The 17,773-nt window shown below is 40.9% G+C and overlaps 1 protein-coding gene across 1 annotated transcript in view; it reads left to right on the top strand.

Moving 5' to 3' along the window:
* Positions 1-2,403: 2,403 nt before the first annotated feature.
* Positions 2,404-17,773, top strand: part of RND2 (Rho family GTPase 2) — a 116,092-nt gene continuing 100,722 nt past the window's right edge. Inside the window, exon 1 of the mRNA XM_073562596.1 lies at positions 2,404-2,679. Coding sequence (XP_073418697.1) covers positions 2,500-2,679 — 180 coding nt within the window. The 5' untranslated portion in view covers positions 2,404-2,499. The remainder of the gene's footprint in view (positions 2,680-17,773) is intronic.

The following is a 17,773-nucleotide window of genomic DNA, read 5'->3' as shown; positions in this document are numbered from 1 at the left end:
CCTCAATCTACTTAAATGCTTGTGCATGCCCTCATCATTTCCAGCCTCGACTACTGCAACATCTTTTTCTGTGGCCTCCCTGCTAACACCCTCGCACCTCTCCAGTCCATCCTTAACTCTGCTGCCTGACTAATTCATCTCTCTCCTTGCTACTCCTCCGCTTCTCCCCTCTGCAAATCTCTTCACTGGCTCCCATTTCTTCAGCGTATCCAGTTCAAATTACTAATACTAATACTGTCCTACAAGGCCATCTATAACCTGTCTCCCCCATATATCTCTGAACTAATCTAACGATATCTTCCCTCACATAATCTCTGGTCCTCCCAAGACCTCCTTCTCTCCTCCACATTTATTCGCTTCTCCAAGACATCTCCTGAATAGCCCCCATCCTCTGGAATTCATTGCCCCAACACGTCCAACTATCAACCACACTTGGATCCTTCAGACGGAACCTGAAAACCCATCTCTTCAGGAAAGCTTACAGCCTGCAATGATCCTTGCTGCCCCCTCACCATCACTGGAGCTGCTGCAACCCCCCAACCTACTGTCTCCTTCCCCACCATCCTGTAGAATGTAAGCCCAAAAGGGCAGGGCCCTCTCTCCTCTATATCAGTCTGTGATTGTTAGTTTACTGTAAGTGATATCTGTAATTTGTATGTAACCCATTCTCATGTACAGCACCATGGAACCAATGGTGCTATATAAATATATAATAACAATAAATGATAATAGTGTATTTATTGTTCTGGTTTGTACTGTACATGTATCATCTATTCTGTGATAAATGTTGTTGGTGGGATATAGCAATATAATGTTATTGATATTAGATGCAGATACAGCAACTAGCAAATACCTGAGAGATGTGTCTTTTTTCATGGCAGTGTTCTTTCCTATGAGCCGAGCGCGTGTATTTATTAATAACCATCTGGTATGATGATGCTGTAATTGTTGGCTGTTCATGGTTGACTGAATATTAACATCTATGGGCAGGTTAAAGGGATTTTCTCCTTTCGGGACCCCCTCTTTATTACTTCCATATGCCCTACCATCGCATATGGAAACATTAACTTTTAATCTGATTATGATATTTGCAGCTCTGAGATCTGACGTTTGCCTTACCTCATGCTCTGTGATGGGATTAAAGCACAGAACCAGTGTAACCAGTCTGCAGAGCGACTAGACGGGGCCACAATAACTGGATTCAGCTCAGATTAGGACTAGAATCCCAGATAATAACAGATAATGACATTATCATGGCCACACCGATACAGCTCTAATCTTTCCCATGTGCCAAAAATTGCAGGTTTCCATCCCAAACTTGGTAAATGGGAATAAGTGAATTTACCTTACATGAATCATCCGTGACCCTAGTGAACAACTGCCGTCCCACGGGTCACATATCCAAAATAACAACCCAATAAAGACATCAAGTAAGAGGGATAGTAGTAATTTCTAACATTAACCCCCTCAAAATTATATATATATATATATATATATATATACACACCACACACAGGGAGGGCCATTTATATGGATACTCCTAAATACAATGGGAATGGTTGGTGATATCAACTTCCTGTTTGTGGCATATTAGTATATGGGAGGGGGAAACTTGTCAAGGTGGATGGTGACCATGGCGGCCATTTTGAAGTCGGCCATTTGGGATGCAACTTTATAAATGGCCCCCCCAGGTGTATCCATATAAATGGCCCACCCTGTATACACGAAAATGACAAACACTTATAGAGATACATTATACACAAACATTCACACAAGAACAAATAAACCCCCCAATAATCCTAAATGAGGCGATCAGCCCAGGTCTGACTAGAAGGTAAAGTCCATAGTGTTCCTGTTTCACACCAAAGGGGTTCAGAGCAAAGGGATGGATTGGGAGCATATAGAAAAACTGTACAAAGAACCAATGAGTGATACAAGAAAAATTAGTTTATAAAATATTTTTAAAATACTGAGGCGTGGGGTGATGACAACAAATTACCAAAGAAGGTCACCGCAAATAAGCAATGTGCATAATGAGATACATAAGGCAAAATGCCAAAGGCAGATCATATAATAATGTGTATTAAGAGCCAGTAAGGGACAGCTAGAAGGAGAACCACTGACAAAAAAACCCAATTCAAATCTGTCTAAGTTGCCAATTTGACACTTTAGATGCCCGTTGTGATGCCAAGAACATATTTGGGCCAGGTATTTAGGAGCACTGGGATCAGTCAGTGCCGCTTAACCCTGTGCGCCCCATGCCAGGTGAGCGGCGCGCGCTGTCTGGCCCCGGCACCTACAATCCCAGCCTAGTCAATTCACAGTCTCGCCAACCAGCTAAACCACGCCCATTATGGTAATTTCGGCTCCTAGAATCGGCTTTTCATTGGCGCGTCCCAACTAGGGGGCGTCTCCCTAGGACAGGCAGTTCGGTCGGAGGCGCCGGCGGCCGGACTGTGCAGTGCAGGAGCGATGTTGGGAGGCTGAGGATCGCAGTGCATGTGTGGACTGTACCGGGGGGCTCTGTTCCACTGGGCTGGGGGGCTCTCCATGAGGGCAGACGACACAGAGGAGACCATGGACAAGCAGATGTCTCGGTGTAAGATAGTGGTGGTCGGGGACACGCAGTGTGGAAAGACGGCTCTGCTTCATGTGTTCGCCAAAGACTGCTACCCAGAGGTAACTGCTCCGTACCTGCCGCCCCTGGTGATGCCGCCTGCCCGTGCCGGCCGGCGCAGCCCCTGCTGGGTGTTGTAGTGCGCCAGGTCATGAGAAAGTAGGAGAAACTAGTGTGACCGGGAGAAGCCATGCCTGCTAGGGGGCTGTGACCAGTGTCAGGAGAGTGGGGGGCTAGTCACCTACTATACTATGGGCTAGTGTGTTATATTCTAGTCACTGGGGTGTTATAACATAGGAGAGTATTATTACTAGTGTATAATCATATATAATCACCTACTATACTATGGGCTGGAGAGCTAGTGTGTTATATTCTAGTCACTGGGGTGTTATAACATAGGAGAGTATTATTACTAGTGTATAATATATCATCAGTGTGTTATAACATAGGAGAGTATTACTAGTGTATAATCATATATAATCACCTACTATACTATGGGCTGGAGAGCTAGTGTGTTATATTCTAGTCACTGGTGTGTTATAACATAGAGTATTATTACTAGTGTATAATATATCATCAGTGTGTTATAACATAGGAGAGTATTATTACTAGTGTATAATATATCATCAGTGTGTTATAACATAGGAGAGTATTATTACTAGTGTATAATATATCATCATCAGTGTGTTATAACATAGGAGAGTATTACTAGTGTATAATCATATATAATCACCTACTATACTATGGGCTGGAGAGCTAGGGTGGTATATTCTAGTCAGCGGTGTGTTATAACATAGGAGAGTATTATTACTAGTGTATAATATATCATCAGTGTGTTATAACATAGGAGAGTATTATTACTAGTGTATAATATATCATCATCAGTGTGTTATAACATAGGAGAGTATTACTAGTGTATAATTCATCATCAGTGTGTTATAACATAGGAGAGTATTACTAGTGTATAATCATATATAATCACCTACTATACTATGGGCTGGAGAGCTAGTGTGTTATATTCTAGTCACTGGTGTGTTATAACATAGGAGAGTATTATTACTAGTGTATAATATATCATCAGTGTGTTATAACATAGGAGAGTATTATTACTAGTGTATAATATATCATCATCAGTGTGTTATAACATAGGAGAGTATTACTAGTGTATAATTCATCATCAGTGTGTTATAACATAGGAGAGTATTACTAGTGTATAATCATATATAATCACCTACTATACTATGGGCTGGAGAGCTAGTGTGTTATATTCTAGTCACTGGTGTGTTATAACATAGGAGAGTATTATTACTAGTGTATAATATATCATCATCAGTGTGTTATAACATAGGAGAGTATTACTAGTGTATAATCATATATAATCACCTACTATACTATGGGCTGGAGAGCTAGGGTGTTATATTCTAGTCACTGGTGTGTTATAACATAGGAGAGTATTATTACTAGTGTATAATATATCATCATCAGTGTGTTATAACATAGGAGAGTATTATTACTAGTGTATAATATATCATCATCAGTGTGTTATAACATAGGAGAGTATTACTAGTGTATAATCATATATAATCACCTACTATACTATGGGCTGGAGAGCTAGGGTGTTATATTCTAGTCACTGGTGTGTTATAACATAGGAGAGTATTATTACTAGTGTATAATATATCATCAGTGTGTTATAACATAGGAGAGTATTATTACTAGTGTATAATATATCATCATCAGTGTGTTATAACATAGGAGAGTATTACTAGTGTATAATCATATATAATCACCTACTATACTATGGGCTGGAGAGCTAGGGTGTTATATTCTAGTCACTGGTGTGTTATAACATAGGAGAGTATTATTACTAGTGTATAATATATCATCATCAGTGTGTTATAACATAGGAGAGTATTATTACTAGTGTATAATATATCATCATCAGTGTGTTATAACATAGGAGAGTATTACTAGTGTATAATCATATATAATCACCTACTATACTATGGGCTGGAGAGCTAGGGTGTTATATTCTAGTCAGCGGTGTGTTATAACATAGGAGAGTATTATTACTAGTGTATAATATATCATCATCAGTGTGTTATAACATAGGAGAGTATTACTAGTGTATAATCATATATAATCACCTACTATACTATGGGCTGGAGAGCTAGGGTGTTATATTCTAGTCACTGGTGTGTTATAACATAGGAGAGTATTACTAGTGTATAATTCATCATCAGTGTGTTATAACATAGGAGAGTATTACTAGTGTATAATCATATATAATCACCTACTATACTATGGGCTGGAGAGCTAGTGTGTTATATTCTAGTCACTGGTGTGTTATAACATAGGAGAGTATTATTACTAGTGTATAATATATCATCAGTGTGTTATAACATAGGAGAGTATTATTACTAGTGTATAATATATCATCATCAGTGTGTTATAACATAGGAGAGTATTACTAGTGTATAATTCATCATCAGTGTGTTATAACATAGGAGAGTATTACTAGTGTATAATCATATATAATCACCTACTATACTATGGGCTGGAGAGCTAGTGTGTTATATTCTAGTCACTGGTGTGTTATAACATAGGAGAGTATTATTACTAGTGTATAATATATCATCATCAGTGTGTTATAACATAGGAGAGTATTACTAGTGTATAATCATATATAATCACCTACTATACTATGGGCTGGAGAGCTAGGGTGTTATATTCTAGTCACTGGTGTGTTATAACATAGGAGAGTATTATTACTAGTGTATAATATATCATCATCAGTGTGTTATAACATAGGAGAGTATTATTACTAGTGTATAATATATCATCATCAGTGTGTTATAACATAGGAGAGTATTACTAGTGTATAATCATATATAATCACCTACTATACTATGGGCTGGAGAGCTAGGGTGTTATATTCTAGTCACTGGTGTGTTATAACATAGGAGAGTATTATTACTAGTGTATAATATATCATCAGTGTGTTATAACATAGGAGAGTATTATTACTAGTGTATAATATATCATCATCAGTGTGTTATAACATAGGAGAGTATTACTAGTGTATAATCATATATAATCACCTACTATACTATGGGCTGGAGAGCTAGGGTGTTATATTCTAGTCACTGGTGTGTTATAACATAGGAGAGTATTATTACTAGTGTATAATATATCATCATCAGTGTGTTATAACATAGGAGAGTATTATTACTAGTGTATAATATATCATCATCAGTGTGTTATAACATAGGAGAGTATTACTAGTGTATAATCATATATAATCACCTACTATACTATGGGCTGGAGAGCTAGGGTGTTATATTCTAGTCACTGGTGTGTTATAACATAGGAGAGTATTATTACTAGTGTATAATATATCATCATCAGTGTGTTATAACATAGGAGAGTATTATTACTAGTGTATAATATATCATCATCAGTGTGTTATAACATAGGAGAGTATTACTAGTGTATAATCATATATAATCACCTACTATACTATGGGCTGGAGAGCTAGGGTGTTATATTCTAGTCAGCGGTGTGTTATAACATAGGAGAGTATTATTACTAGTGTATAATATATCATCATCAGTGTGTTATAACATAGAGTATTATTACTAGTGTATAATTATATATAATCACCTACTATACTATGGGCTGGAGAGCTGGTGTGTTATATATAGTCACCGGGGTGTTATAACATAGTAGAGTATTATTACTAGTGTATAATATATCATCATCAGTGTGTTATAACATAGGAGAGTATTACTAGTGTATAATATATCATCATCAGTGTGTTATAACATAGGAGAGTATTATTACTAGTGTATAATATATCATCATCAGTGTGTTATAACATAGGAGAGTATTACTAGTGTATAATATATCATCATCAGTGTGTTATAACATAGGAGAGTATTACTAGTGTATAATATATCATCATCAGTGTGTTATAACATAGGAGAGTATTACTAGTGTATAATCATATATAATCACCTACTATACTATGGGCTGGAGAGCTAGGGTGTTATATTCTAGTCAGCGGTGTGTTATAACATAGGAGAGTATTATTACTAGTGTATAATATATCACCAGTGTGTTATAACATAGGAGAGTATTATTACTAGTGTATAATATATCATCATCAGTGTGTTATAACATAGAGTATTATTACTAGTGTATAATTATATATAATCACCTGCTATACTATGGGCTGGAGAGCTGGTGTGTTATATATAGTCACCGGGGTGTTATGACATAGTAGAGTATTATTACTAGTGTATAATATATCATCATCAGTGTGTTATAACATAGGAGAGTATTACTAGTGTATAAAATATCACCAGTGTGCTATAACATAGGAGAGTATTACTAGTGTATAATATATCACCAGTGTGCTATAACATAGGAGAGTATTATTACTAGTGTATAATATATCATCATCAGTGTGTTATAACATAGGAGAGTATTACTAGTGTATAATATATCACCAGTGTGCTATAACATAGGAGAGTGTTATTACTAGTGTATAATTATATATAATCACCTACTATACTATGGGCTGGAGAGCTGGTGTGTTATATATAGTCAGCGGTATGTTATAACATGCAGTATTATTACTACTGTATAATATATCATCACCAGTGTGTTATAACATGGGAGAGTATTATTACTAGTGTATAATTATATATAATCACCTACTATACTATGGGCTGGAGAGCTGGTGTGTTATATATAGTCAGCGGTATGTTATAACATAGGAGAGTATTATTACTAGTGTATAATATATCATCATCAGTGTGTTATAACATAGGAGAGTATTACTAGTGTATAATATATCACCAGTGTGTTATAACATAGGAGAGTATTATTACTAGTGTATAATATATCATCATCAGTGTGTTATAACATAGAGTATTATTACTAGTGTATAATTATATATAATCACCTACTATACTATGGGCTGGAGAGCTGGTGTGTTATATATAGTCACCGGGGTGTTATAACATAGTAGAGTATTATTACTAGTGTATAATATATCATCATCAGTGTGTTATAACATAGGAGAGTATTACTAGTGTATAATATATCACCAGTGTGCTATAACATAGGAGAGTATTACTAGTGTATAATATATCATCATCAGTGTGTTATAACATAGGAGAGTATTACTAGTGTATAATATATCACCAGTGTGCTATAACATAGGAGAGTGTTATTACTAGTGTATAATTATATATAATCACCTACTATACTATGGGCTGGAGAGCTGGTGTGTTATATATAGTCAGCGGTGTGTTATAACATGCAGTATTATTACTACTGTATAATATATCATCACCAGTGTGTTATGATATAGGACAGTATTACTAGTGTGTTATGATATAGGTAGGAGAGTATTATTATTGGGTAACAGACTGGAGGGGGGACTGCTGCTCCATGTGTACTAGTTTTGTTATAGCTGGAAACATAGCATTGCTGCTAGTATAACAGGAGAGCATTGCTGGTACTAGTAGTGTCTTGTGTACTGCGCAGCGCTGTTATAGCTGTCAGTGTATTACAGCCAGTATATAGATCAGGTTTTTTTTATAGCTACTCTCTCTTTTTCTGAAAGTGAGTAATGCAATATAACTAGTTATTCCCTTCCAGCTGCTACCTGTGCTGTAGGTTGTAGTGACTGATAACTCAGCAGTGGTGTCCGTCTTCCCACTGTTGTGGTATGAGTAACTGGTGTTTTAGAGCCGCCAGTAACGAGTTCTAACTGGGATGTGTAGCAGAGCCGGAGTGATTGCTAGCCTACTCTGTTGTGTTATAACTAGTAGTGTCAGAAGCATCTCTCTTAGAATTACTAGTCCATCTATACTCCAGTGGTTTATTGCTAGCAGTGTTATCGTTACTATCTGTAACTAGTAGTGGAATAAAATCACTGCTGTATTGCATTTGTTACGCTATTGGTCCACTACATAGCTGTGCGGTTAGTAGTAGTGAACTACTGGTATTATCACTAGTAATGTATTATAACTAACCACTATAACTAGTAGAGAATTATATTTCCGGTTGTGTTCTTGCTAGTACAGAAGCCGGATAGATACAACTAATAACTTAGTTACTTGCGTGCTATTTTCTTGGCTACGCTACTACTGTGTTCTAGCTGCCGGCCTGTTATTACTTGTACTAGTAGTGAACTAGTTACATAGTACTGTACTATTACTGATAGTGTTCTAGTGGCTACTATTAGTGACAGCGGTGTGTTATTATGTGTAGTCTTGTGTTACAGTTCACTCAGTAGTTTGGTTATGTGCATTATTACTAAATGGCCACTATATGCTAACACATGTAGCAGCTGATCTGTTATATTCCTGTATTGCATTGTTAGAGAGCTGTCGTGTCAAGTGTGACCAGTGCTACTAGTGTGGTACAGCCAGGACTGTATTGTATCTAGCAGTGCGCTCAGTAGTGTATCCTAGGCTCCTATGGAGGTGTTGCTAGTCTCTTATGTGTAGTAATGACTGTTGGCGCTAGTGCTGTATTATAGCAGTACTATTACTTTCACAAAAAGTCCTACTGTTCTCTCTCCAGAAGAGATCATGCGGATTTTGTCCACTTCTTGGTCTACGTATAGGGCCGCACACCCTGCAGCGATTCTTGCTTGGTGCCAGTTGCAGCGTTTCCCTAAGTGTCACATCCATTTGTCTCTTGAGTATTAAGAATGGAAACCTGATGATGGAAGACTTGTATTTCTATGGTGTCTCCTGCTATGTAGACCGTTCTGCAGATCAATACTTGGGACTTGTCCTCCCAGCAGAGCTTTAGCAGTTCAGCTGTGATCTTCATTCACTATCATTGCCATATTAATGGATATTTAAAGCTGGACAACCTCCAGGATCCAGGTAGCTGACATTTTCTAGTGGCGCCAAATATTTTCGGTTGCTGTCTTCTGGCCTGCAGAGAAGTCCGTACACTTATCTGAAATTGAAGTCCTTGCACTATTTGCTTTCTATGGGGCTAAAGGGTCTCTGGATGTGTTCCAGTTCTCTAGTTTTGAGTCTCGTTATGGATTTTCTTATAATTTTACTAAATATAGTGTATTCTATATTGAGCGTCGCGTGACATTATTGTGTAAAGTTCATCAAAATGTTACGTGGCTGCATCAGAATCCTGTTCACACCTCCAGGGTGTGAAGTGTTAATATCAGCTTGTGCCTGCTCATGTGCCAATCTAGCCATGCCTCTTTCTGATTGTCAGAATGTAGTGTGAGCCATTCATAAATCTGACATATGATTGAGTTCCGCACTTCTAGTGCTTTCTGTTATTCTATACTTGGTCTTTCTGATGCCATTCTGTTATATTTAGTATATGTAGTTGTGTTCCTGCATTAGGACACCAGATGATTGCTGCATTCATTCAAGAAATGATTGACAAGCAGCCCTACTTCCAGGCTGCAAGCTGGGTTTATCATACAGAAAAGCATGTAAGGTATATTGCTCACAGTGGCCGGTGAGATTTCTGGCAGTCGTATGGGTTGTTGTGCTGGCTCCATGTGCAGCAGAGACCTCTGAAGGGTTAATAAAGTATGTGCCTACAATAGGATCCAATTCAGGCAGCTCAGCTGGATATTCCCCCTTTTTTTTCGCCCCAAAGTGGAATCATATGTCAGTTTCCAGTAGAGTACAGTGTAATCCTGCTGAGGATTGTTCCCAGTGAATGTTTGCATTTCTGAATAGTAGACATATGGTGAAATGCTCTAGAAATATGCTGTGTGGGGCGTGTGCGATCAGACAGTACTGCGCTGTGTGTGCGCCCGCAGCGGTCACTTACAGACGTGACGTTTCATCCATATAATGACAATGACGTAACCTTTTCCAGCTGTGAGGTTCAATCCCATTAGAAAGCTCAGATTATAATCCTGGGTATTTAATTCCTATAGCATTCTACAGATGCCAAGTGCAGAGTGATCCTGTGAAGCTGCCGGTGTAATCCCATTGCCTCCATGCAGTTCTTTTAGAGAGAATTTCTATAGAGGCATATATGTCAGATTAGGATGATCGTAATTTTACCAATGTAAAGTTCTGATACCACCTTTACCGCATGTTTTACAGAAGATCTATGAGTCTCCAACTCCCTCTCCGTGATAGGCTCAAAATTACGGTATATTTTATAATGCTCCATTATGATCCATCTCGATCTGCGTCCCTGGTTTTGATTCGGCGCCGCCTCTGGTCGGTCGCAAACGCCTTCCTTTCCTGCTTCATGTGGATGACTCGTCCAACGCCATCCGCTCAATGTCCCCAACCGGGCTCCTGTGCAGGTGTACTTCACTGTGGCCTGCTGAGAGGAGAGCAAAGTGCTCTAGTTCATGGGCCGACTTTACTTCCGGTCATCCGTGCTCTTTGGCCTCTCCTGGCGCATGCACATTACATGTGCTTTTCTCTGCCCTGCTGAGGACAAAGAGAATTGCACCTGCACAGGAGCATGATTGGAGGACACTGTGTGGATGACGTTAGATATGAAGGAGGATGGCAATTGTGAGAAGAGAGGAAGTGTCTGATCAAGAGAAGACCAGAGATGCCCATCAGACCGGACCATGTCGTAGCTTATATTTTTGGGGCTATGCAGAGGGGGTTGGAGACTCTTATACATCTTCCTTGAATACTGTAAAATAGGTGGTGGCAGTACTTTTTATATTGGGAAAACCTGGTGTCAGGTTTCCTTTATGTGTTTGGCTATGGGGGAGTCTTATTCTCTAGGTTGAGCATTAAGTATGATTCTGTAATCCACCAAACAGAATCCATGACCCACATTGTTCTGGCTGCTAATTCTTATGACCTGGACACGGCTAATGGGGCATGCATGTTGGGTGTCCACAAGCCCCTCTACAGTACCTAAATTACTTAGCTTTTTGGCTAAGGCAGAATAGAATTATTTTGGGTACTGATTATGAAGATTTAAAATGGATTTTTGAAGACACTCTAAATAGTTCCTGTAGTTTTGGAGATCTTTATCTCATGTGATAGATAATGTGATTGACGATATGCAATTCACTTTATATAAAAATGATTACCCCTGAAGAATCCCAAGGCGCGTCCCTTCTAACTTGCTGTTCACTGCCTGGTGTTGATGCAGGAAGAGGGGAGAGGTCTTCTTTGTCTCTCTGTTCTGGCTCTCGTTTGTCAAGCTGCATTTCAACACAACCGAGAGGATTGTCTGTTCAGGACAGGCAAGCCAATGCATAATGCATGCTGGGAAGTGAGGTAATGAAAGGTGCTGCACCTACTGTGCTGGTAGAATGCTGATTGAGGAACCGTCTAGAATGAATAGCAGTGTTACAAAGCATAGGAATCAGGACAATCCCTGGCGTATTACACTGTTCTGTGTGGTAAAAACAGTGTTCCCCTGTTCCTCTGTAATGGGCAGCACGGTGGCTCAGTGGTTAGCACTGCAGTCTTGCAGCGCTGGAGTCCTGGGTTCGAATCCCACCAAGGACACCATCTGCAAGGAGTTTGTATGTTCTCCCAGTGTTCCTCCCACACTCCAAAGACATACTGATAGGGAATTTAGATTGTGAGCCCCATCAGGGACAGTGGTGAAAATATGTGCAAAACTCTAAAGCCCTGCGGAATATGTTAGCGCTATATAAAAATAAAGATTATTTATTTTTGTATGTGGTCAGGCAATTGTGTCATCCTTAATTGCTCCATGTGACACTAGTGTTTAATTGCTGCTGACTAAAGTGATGTCCTGATCATAGCAATGTAATGGCTGACCGTCATGTGACATGACGTCTTAGGCTACGTGCACACGCTGCGGATATGGCCGTGCGGATTTTGTAAAATCTGCAGGTAAATCCGCAGGTCAAAAGACCTGCGGTTTTATCTGCGGATTGCTCTGCGGTTCTGCCCTGCGGTTTTTCATCTCCACAATGGAGGAGATGGCAAACCGCAGCGGAATCCGCAGAAAGAATTGACATGTCAATTTGTTCTGCGGTTTCAAAACCGCAGAAAAACCGCGTGGAAAAATCCGCACCATCTGCACAGTGGTTTTTTGTTCCCATAGGGAATAATGGTACTGTACACCGCAGCAAAAACTGCTGCGGACCCGCAGCGTCCAAATCCGCTGCGGAACCGCAGCAGAATCCGCAGCGTGTGCACACACCCTTAGGGTACCGTTACACTTAGCGATACACCAGCGATCCCGACAACGATATGGATTGCTGGTGCATCGCTAAGTGGTCGCTAGTGAGCTCCCACACAGGCAGATCTCACCAGCGACATCGCTGGGGTCGGGGGTCGCTACTTACCTGTCAGACGTGGCGATCCTGACGTCCTCCCGCCCGCGTCCACGCGTCGCTCGTCGGTGCCACAGGAAGCGCCCGACTAGAAATGATCCAGGACGTTCTCGCGCGATCAGCGATAACAGCGGGGGAGCCGGTCGGAGGTAAGTATCACATGTAGCGATATTGCTAGCAATATCGCTGCTACGTCACAAAATCGGTGACTTTACGGCGATATTGCTAGCGATATCACAGTGTGTAACGGGGGCTTTAGAGGGCAATAGGCACACATAGGGGCAGCAGGAACAAAGGAGCCCTGTAGGGGGAAGATATCTGTATCTTTAACTTGGGAGATCAGATTGTGGTGGTCCTATGTATGTATGGGTGCAGACGGGAGAGAATATCAACAGTTAATAGGACCTGCCTTGTTGAGGAGGACCTTTCACAACTTTCACCAGATTGTGAGGGTGCCAGTTTTTGATTGTTTTATTCCCGCTGCTCCCCTGAATATTCTCTGGGGGGGGGGGGTCTTTAGGTCGCTCTCCATTGTTACCCTGTGATCCATACACCCTTGATAAGGGCCATAAATATTAGCACTAAATGTAAAGGGCCCTATATCTGACGCTGTATGATGGATAAAAAATTCCCCTGAAAAAACGGAGGTTCAGGGGAGCAGTGGAAATGGGGGGTGGGGTGGAGAATAAGGGAACAAAACTGGCCACTTTTGAAATGACGGGTCCTCCTCTTTTAAGGCCTCTGTACACATTAAAAACCTAGGATAAAAACAAAATGAGCAAATGTGCTGCGATAAATAGTAATAGTACATATAAGTAACATAGGGCACTTAAGTGACACGATTTTGATTGCAAGGGTGTAAAAGCCATTCCACCACAACAAGGTGTAAAGCGAACCTCAAAATAGACAGCGCAGGACCAAGACCTGACTGTTTTGAACCTGTTAATTCAAAGAAAGCTATATAGACAAAATGTGGACAAAATTAGGCTGGGAAGACAATAAAGAGCAAATACGGTGTTATCCGGTGTAAAAGAGGAAAAAACGGGAAACTTTATGCGGATTCACATTATATAGACAAAAAGGGGAGCAATACCTCTCTATGTACGGAGTACAAAAAAATCTAAAGTAAAACCAAAGAAATGAGCCGGAACACATGGATATAAGTTCAATGTGTAGGTGCACATTTGCACTGTGGTCATCTAACTGTAAGAAGAAGGACCGGACCAGTGGTACCTGTTTTGCGCCGGGTCCGGAATGTTCGAAGGCTGTCTCCTCTGTTGTCCATGGGAAAGCTTAGAGAGCCGGACCAACCTTTGCACTTATCAGCAGGAGGCGTGACTAAGTCTCGGAGGCAACAGCACGTGCGAGAACAGAGACTTGGCGGGAAGGGACAGCGTGTAGCAGACAGAGGTGAGTTCTCCTTCCCTTGAGCGCCGGAGCATCCCCGCTACTGCCAGCAGAACTTGTGAGAAAAGACGTGCAGTGCGCCTGCTGAGTACCACGCAAGTGCCGCTTGAGAGAGATCGAGAGTGGAACTGCTATCAGTGTTCTGCTTCCTCAGTATACTTTTGCCAGCCCACGTTGGGCTCAGACCATGCATTGAATTCCATCCCTCCAGCCACACTGGTACATGTGCTAGGGGCTCAGTGGAAGGTACTGGAGACCAACCGCTGCCGCCAGAAGACAGACCACCGTTATTTCCAGGACATGCATGGACAAGTGTCGCGTCAGTCGTTGTTGGCGCCATCACCGCTTCACAACACCCGCGGGGCGGTTCAGCGGATAGGATAAGTTAACCCTACAAGAACTGTCCCTACTGTCTTCACTGTTCTTTAACCCTACATACAGTTTCACCATTGAACTGTTTTATTCCCTGTTTAACCCTTTACCTCCCTGCGTGGACTATCCCACTGTTGATTAAAACCCAGTTAACCCTTGCTCTGTCTCCTGCCTGACTTCATCCCACAACCTGTTAACATATCAACCAAAACGGAGGGTAAAAGAAAAAAAGCAAATACCCTGCAGTAAGTTAATAGATAGTAATAGTATATGTAAATGATATAGGGTACTTAGTTGACACTATTTTGATCAAAAGAGCGTAACAGCCATCCTACCACATCAAGGTGTACCCAATCAGGATGGACTCTAACCCTTGTAGTTCACTTAGCTATGTTAGTAGACCTCAATAAAGATTGGGTCAGAGCAGGACCCAGGCCAGTTTTGTCTGTTAAATAGCCACTGTGAATGTGCATCTACTCAATGTACTTATACCAATATGCATTCTGGTTCATTTCTTAGGCTAATGTGTATAGGGAAACCAAACTTCAGCTGAACGCAAAGATGTCAACGAGCTCGGCCAACAATCTGTGAATGAATGCTTCCCTCGTTTTCAAACTTCCAATCCTTTTAGTGCCCCATCACACATAGCGATCTCGCTAGCGAGATTGCTGCTGAGTCGCAAGTTTAGTGACACAACAGCGATCTCCCCAGCAAGATCGCTGTGTGTGACAGCGATCAGCGACCGGCCCCCCTGCCGGTATCGCTGATCTCTGTAGGAAAGCCCAGGACTTTTCTTTGGTCGCTGGTCTTCTGCTGGCCAGCACGTATCGCTGCGTGTGACAAGCGGGAGACCAGCGATCAGCTGGTAACTAACGTACACATCGAGTATCCAAGGGACGTGCGTCCCTTAGAAACCCGATGTGTACGTTAGTTACCAGCGCGCTGATGCAGGGAGCTGGTAACTAACGTACACATCGGGTATCTAAGGGATGCATGTCCCTTGGATACCCGATGTGTATGTTAGTTACCAGCTCCCTGCATCAGCGCGCTGGTAACTAACGAACACAGCGACGCTGCGCGCTTGGCGTCGCTGTGCTGATCGCTGGTGAAGCTGTCTGTTTGACAGTTCACCAGCGATCACATAGCGACTTAGCAGCGATCCTGACACGTTGATATCGTTGTCGGGATCGCTGGCGAGTCGTTATGTGTGACGGGGCCCTAAAGGCCCTTTATTATTGATAAGATGAGCAACCACTAGAGAAGTCTGCCAGCGACTCTCTCCTAGAGAGCACAAGACCGCTGCTGTGTATGGATGAGTCAGGCTGAAAGAGTGAAGTGGTAGTATGAACAAATATGGGCTCCTCAGTGACTTCACTATGGGTCACTTATCTTTTACACCACGCCTTTTTTATGCAATCTTATTGGGAACATGGCGCACCATGTGGTGTAAACCCGTGCACCAAGAATATGGTACGTTTTACTAATACTAGAAAAGTGGCCTTAATAACTTAATGATGAATTGCGGCGCTGTGATGGGATGTTCTTCCCCTCCTGTCTACACTGCTGCGTGTAGTGATTGTTATCATAGCTCATTTTTGTATGACAGCACCTTTATGATCAATGACGGTAAGGACAGAAAGGCTCACATCTATTGTCGGTTACTAATTGACCACATACCTCCTGAGAAGGTTTGGATTTCCGAGAAGGGGTTTGGATTTATGATATCATCATTATTTCTTCCGCTTGATGTATGAGTGTCATCTCTTTACTCACTTATTAATTATATTTTATGATATGTTGACTTGTCTAGCCGCCAGTAGCCAGGTTTTCTTGTGGAGCAGGCGTTGTTGTAGGTAGACAAACTACTTTTTACTTCGTGCCGCTGTTTTTTTTCTTCTTTTTTTTATTTATCCCACATGGCAAAATGCAAAATCCTAAATTAATGACCTATTATCGTATATTTGTTAAAAAAAAACATATATTCCACGTTGTACAGCACATTCTTGTAGTAAATTTGATTAGGGTGCAACCAGAAAAATATTTCAATATACTGTGATAATTTAATTAAGTATCATCTACTGAACCATAAAAAGAAAGTATAAAAAGATACATGTAGAGGATACAAAAATATATTAATTTACAGTAGGGGTTATTTCTTAGAATTCATAGAATTTTTTTATGACCACGAGGGAGCTTTCATCCAATAAACAATGTATCTAAATGATCATTAAAGGGTAATTTATAGTCCTATTAGCTCCAGTGCCCAGGCTTCCCCATACCAGCTCTAGTGCCAAGTCCCTGCCATTGCTTTTCCTATTCTGATCTCCTTATAGGACAATGTTCCCTGTGTCATCACATGGTCGGAGCAGTGAGTTAGGGGGGAAGTGGCTGACTGCCAACCCCTTTCTTCAATGTATAGCCGTGCAAGGCGAAGAGCAGGACCAGCAACCCAATGGCTTGATTCTATCACGATAACGACGGAAAAGAACCTAGCTGCTGACCTATCTAGACTTGCACAAGTTCGATCTTTCTACAGATCGTTCATCCATCAAGTTGCCATGACTCAAAATCCAGCTGAAAAAATCCATACACAAATTAGATTCTATTGGTGCCCAAACGTGGGCAATATTTTGTGCACTGGCATGTTAGATTATAGTCTTTTTGTTTACATGGGAGGTAAGCCATAGTTTGAGGTGTGGATGGTGGATTATTCTTTTCAACCCACTAGGGACATGTGCACACTTGGCTGAGTGTACATATATGGAGGGTCAGGGAAAAGCTGCTGTTGTCAAAATGGCCATTTTCAGTAGAGCGATCAAAGGTGTATGGTTGACTTTTTTTCTTTCCATCTTGGGTGGTTCTTGCATCCTTAGCTTTTCTTAGGCTTGATATAGATGTAGTAATAATTTTGCCTGTTTTATACAATAATATTCATGTATGGCCGATCATGTTTTATGGAGATGACTGGGTCTGTTAGCGGCACTCTATTTTGGCTCGTATATGTATCCCAAGCTGCGGACTAACCCCTTATTGATATCTATATGTCCTAATAGGCATGTTGACGTGGGATG

Source organism: Dendrobates tinctorius, unplaced genomic scaffold, assembly GCF_039654945.1.
Source record: "Dendrobates tinctorius isolate UK_male_01 unplaced genomic scaffold, ASM3965494v1 ptg000360l, whole genome shotgun sequence".
In the NCBI taxonomy this organism is placed as follows: domain Eukaryota; kingdom Metazoa; phylum Chordata; class Amphibia; order Anura; family Dendrobatidae; genus Dendrobates; species Dendrobates tinctorius.
This window is presented reverse-complemented; position numbering and strand designations above follow the sequence as displayed.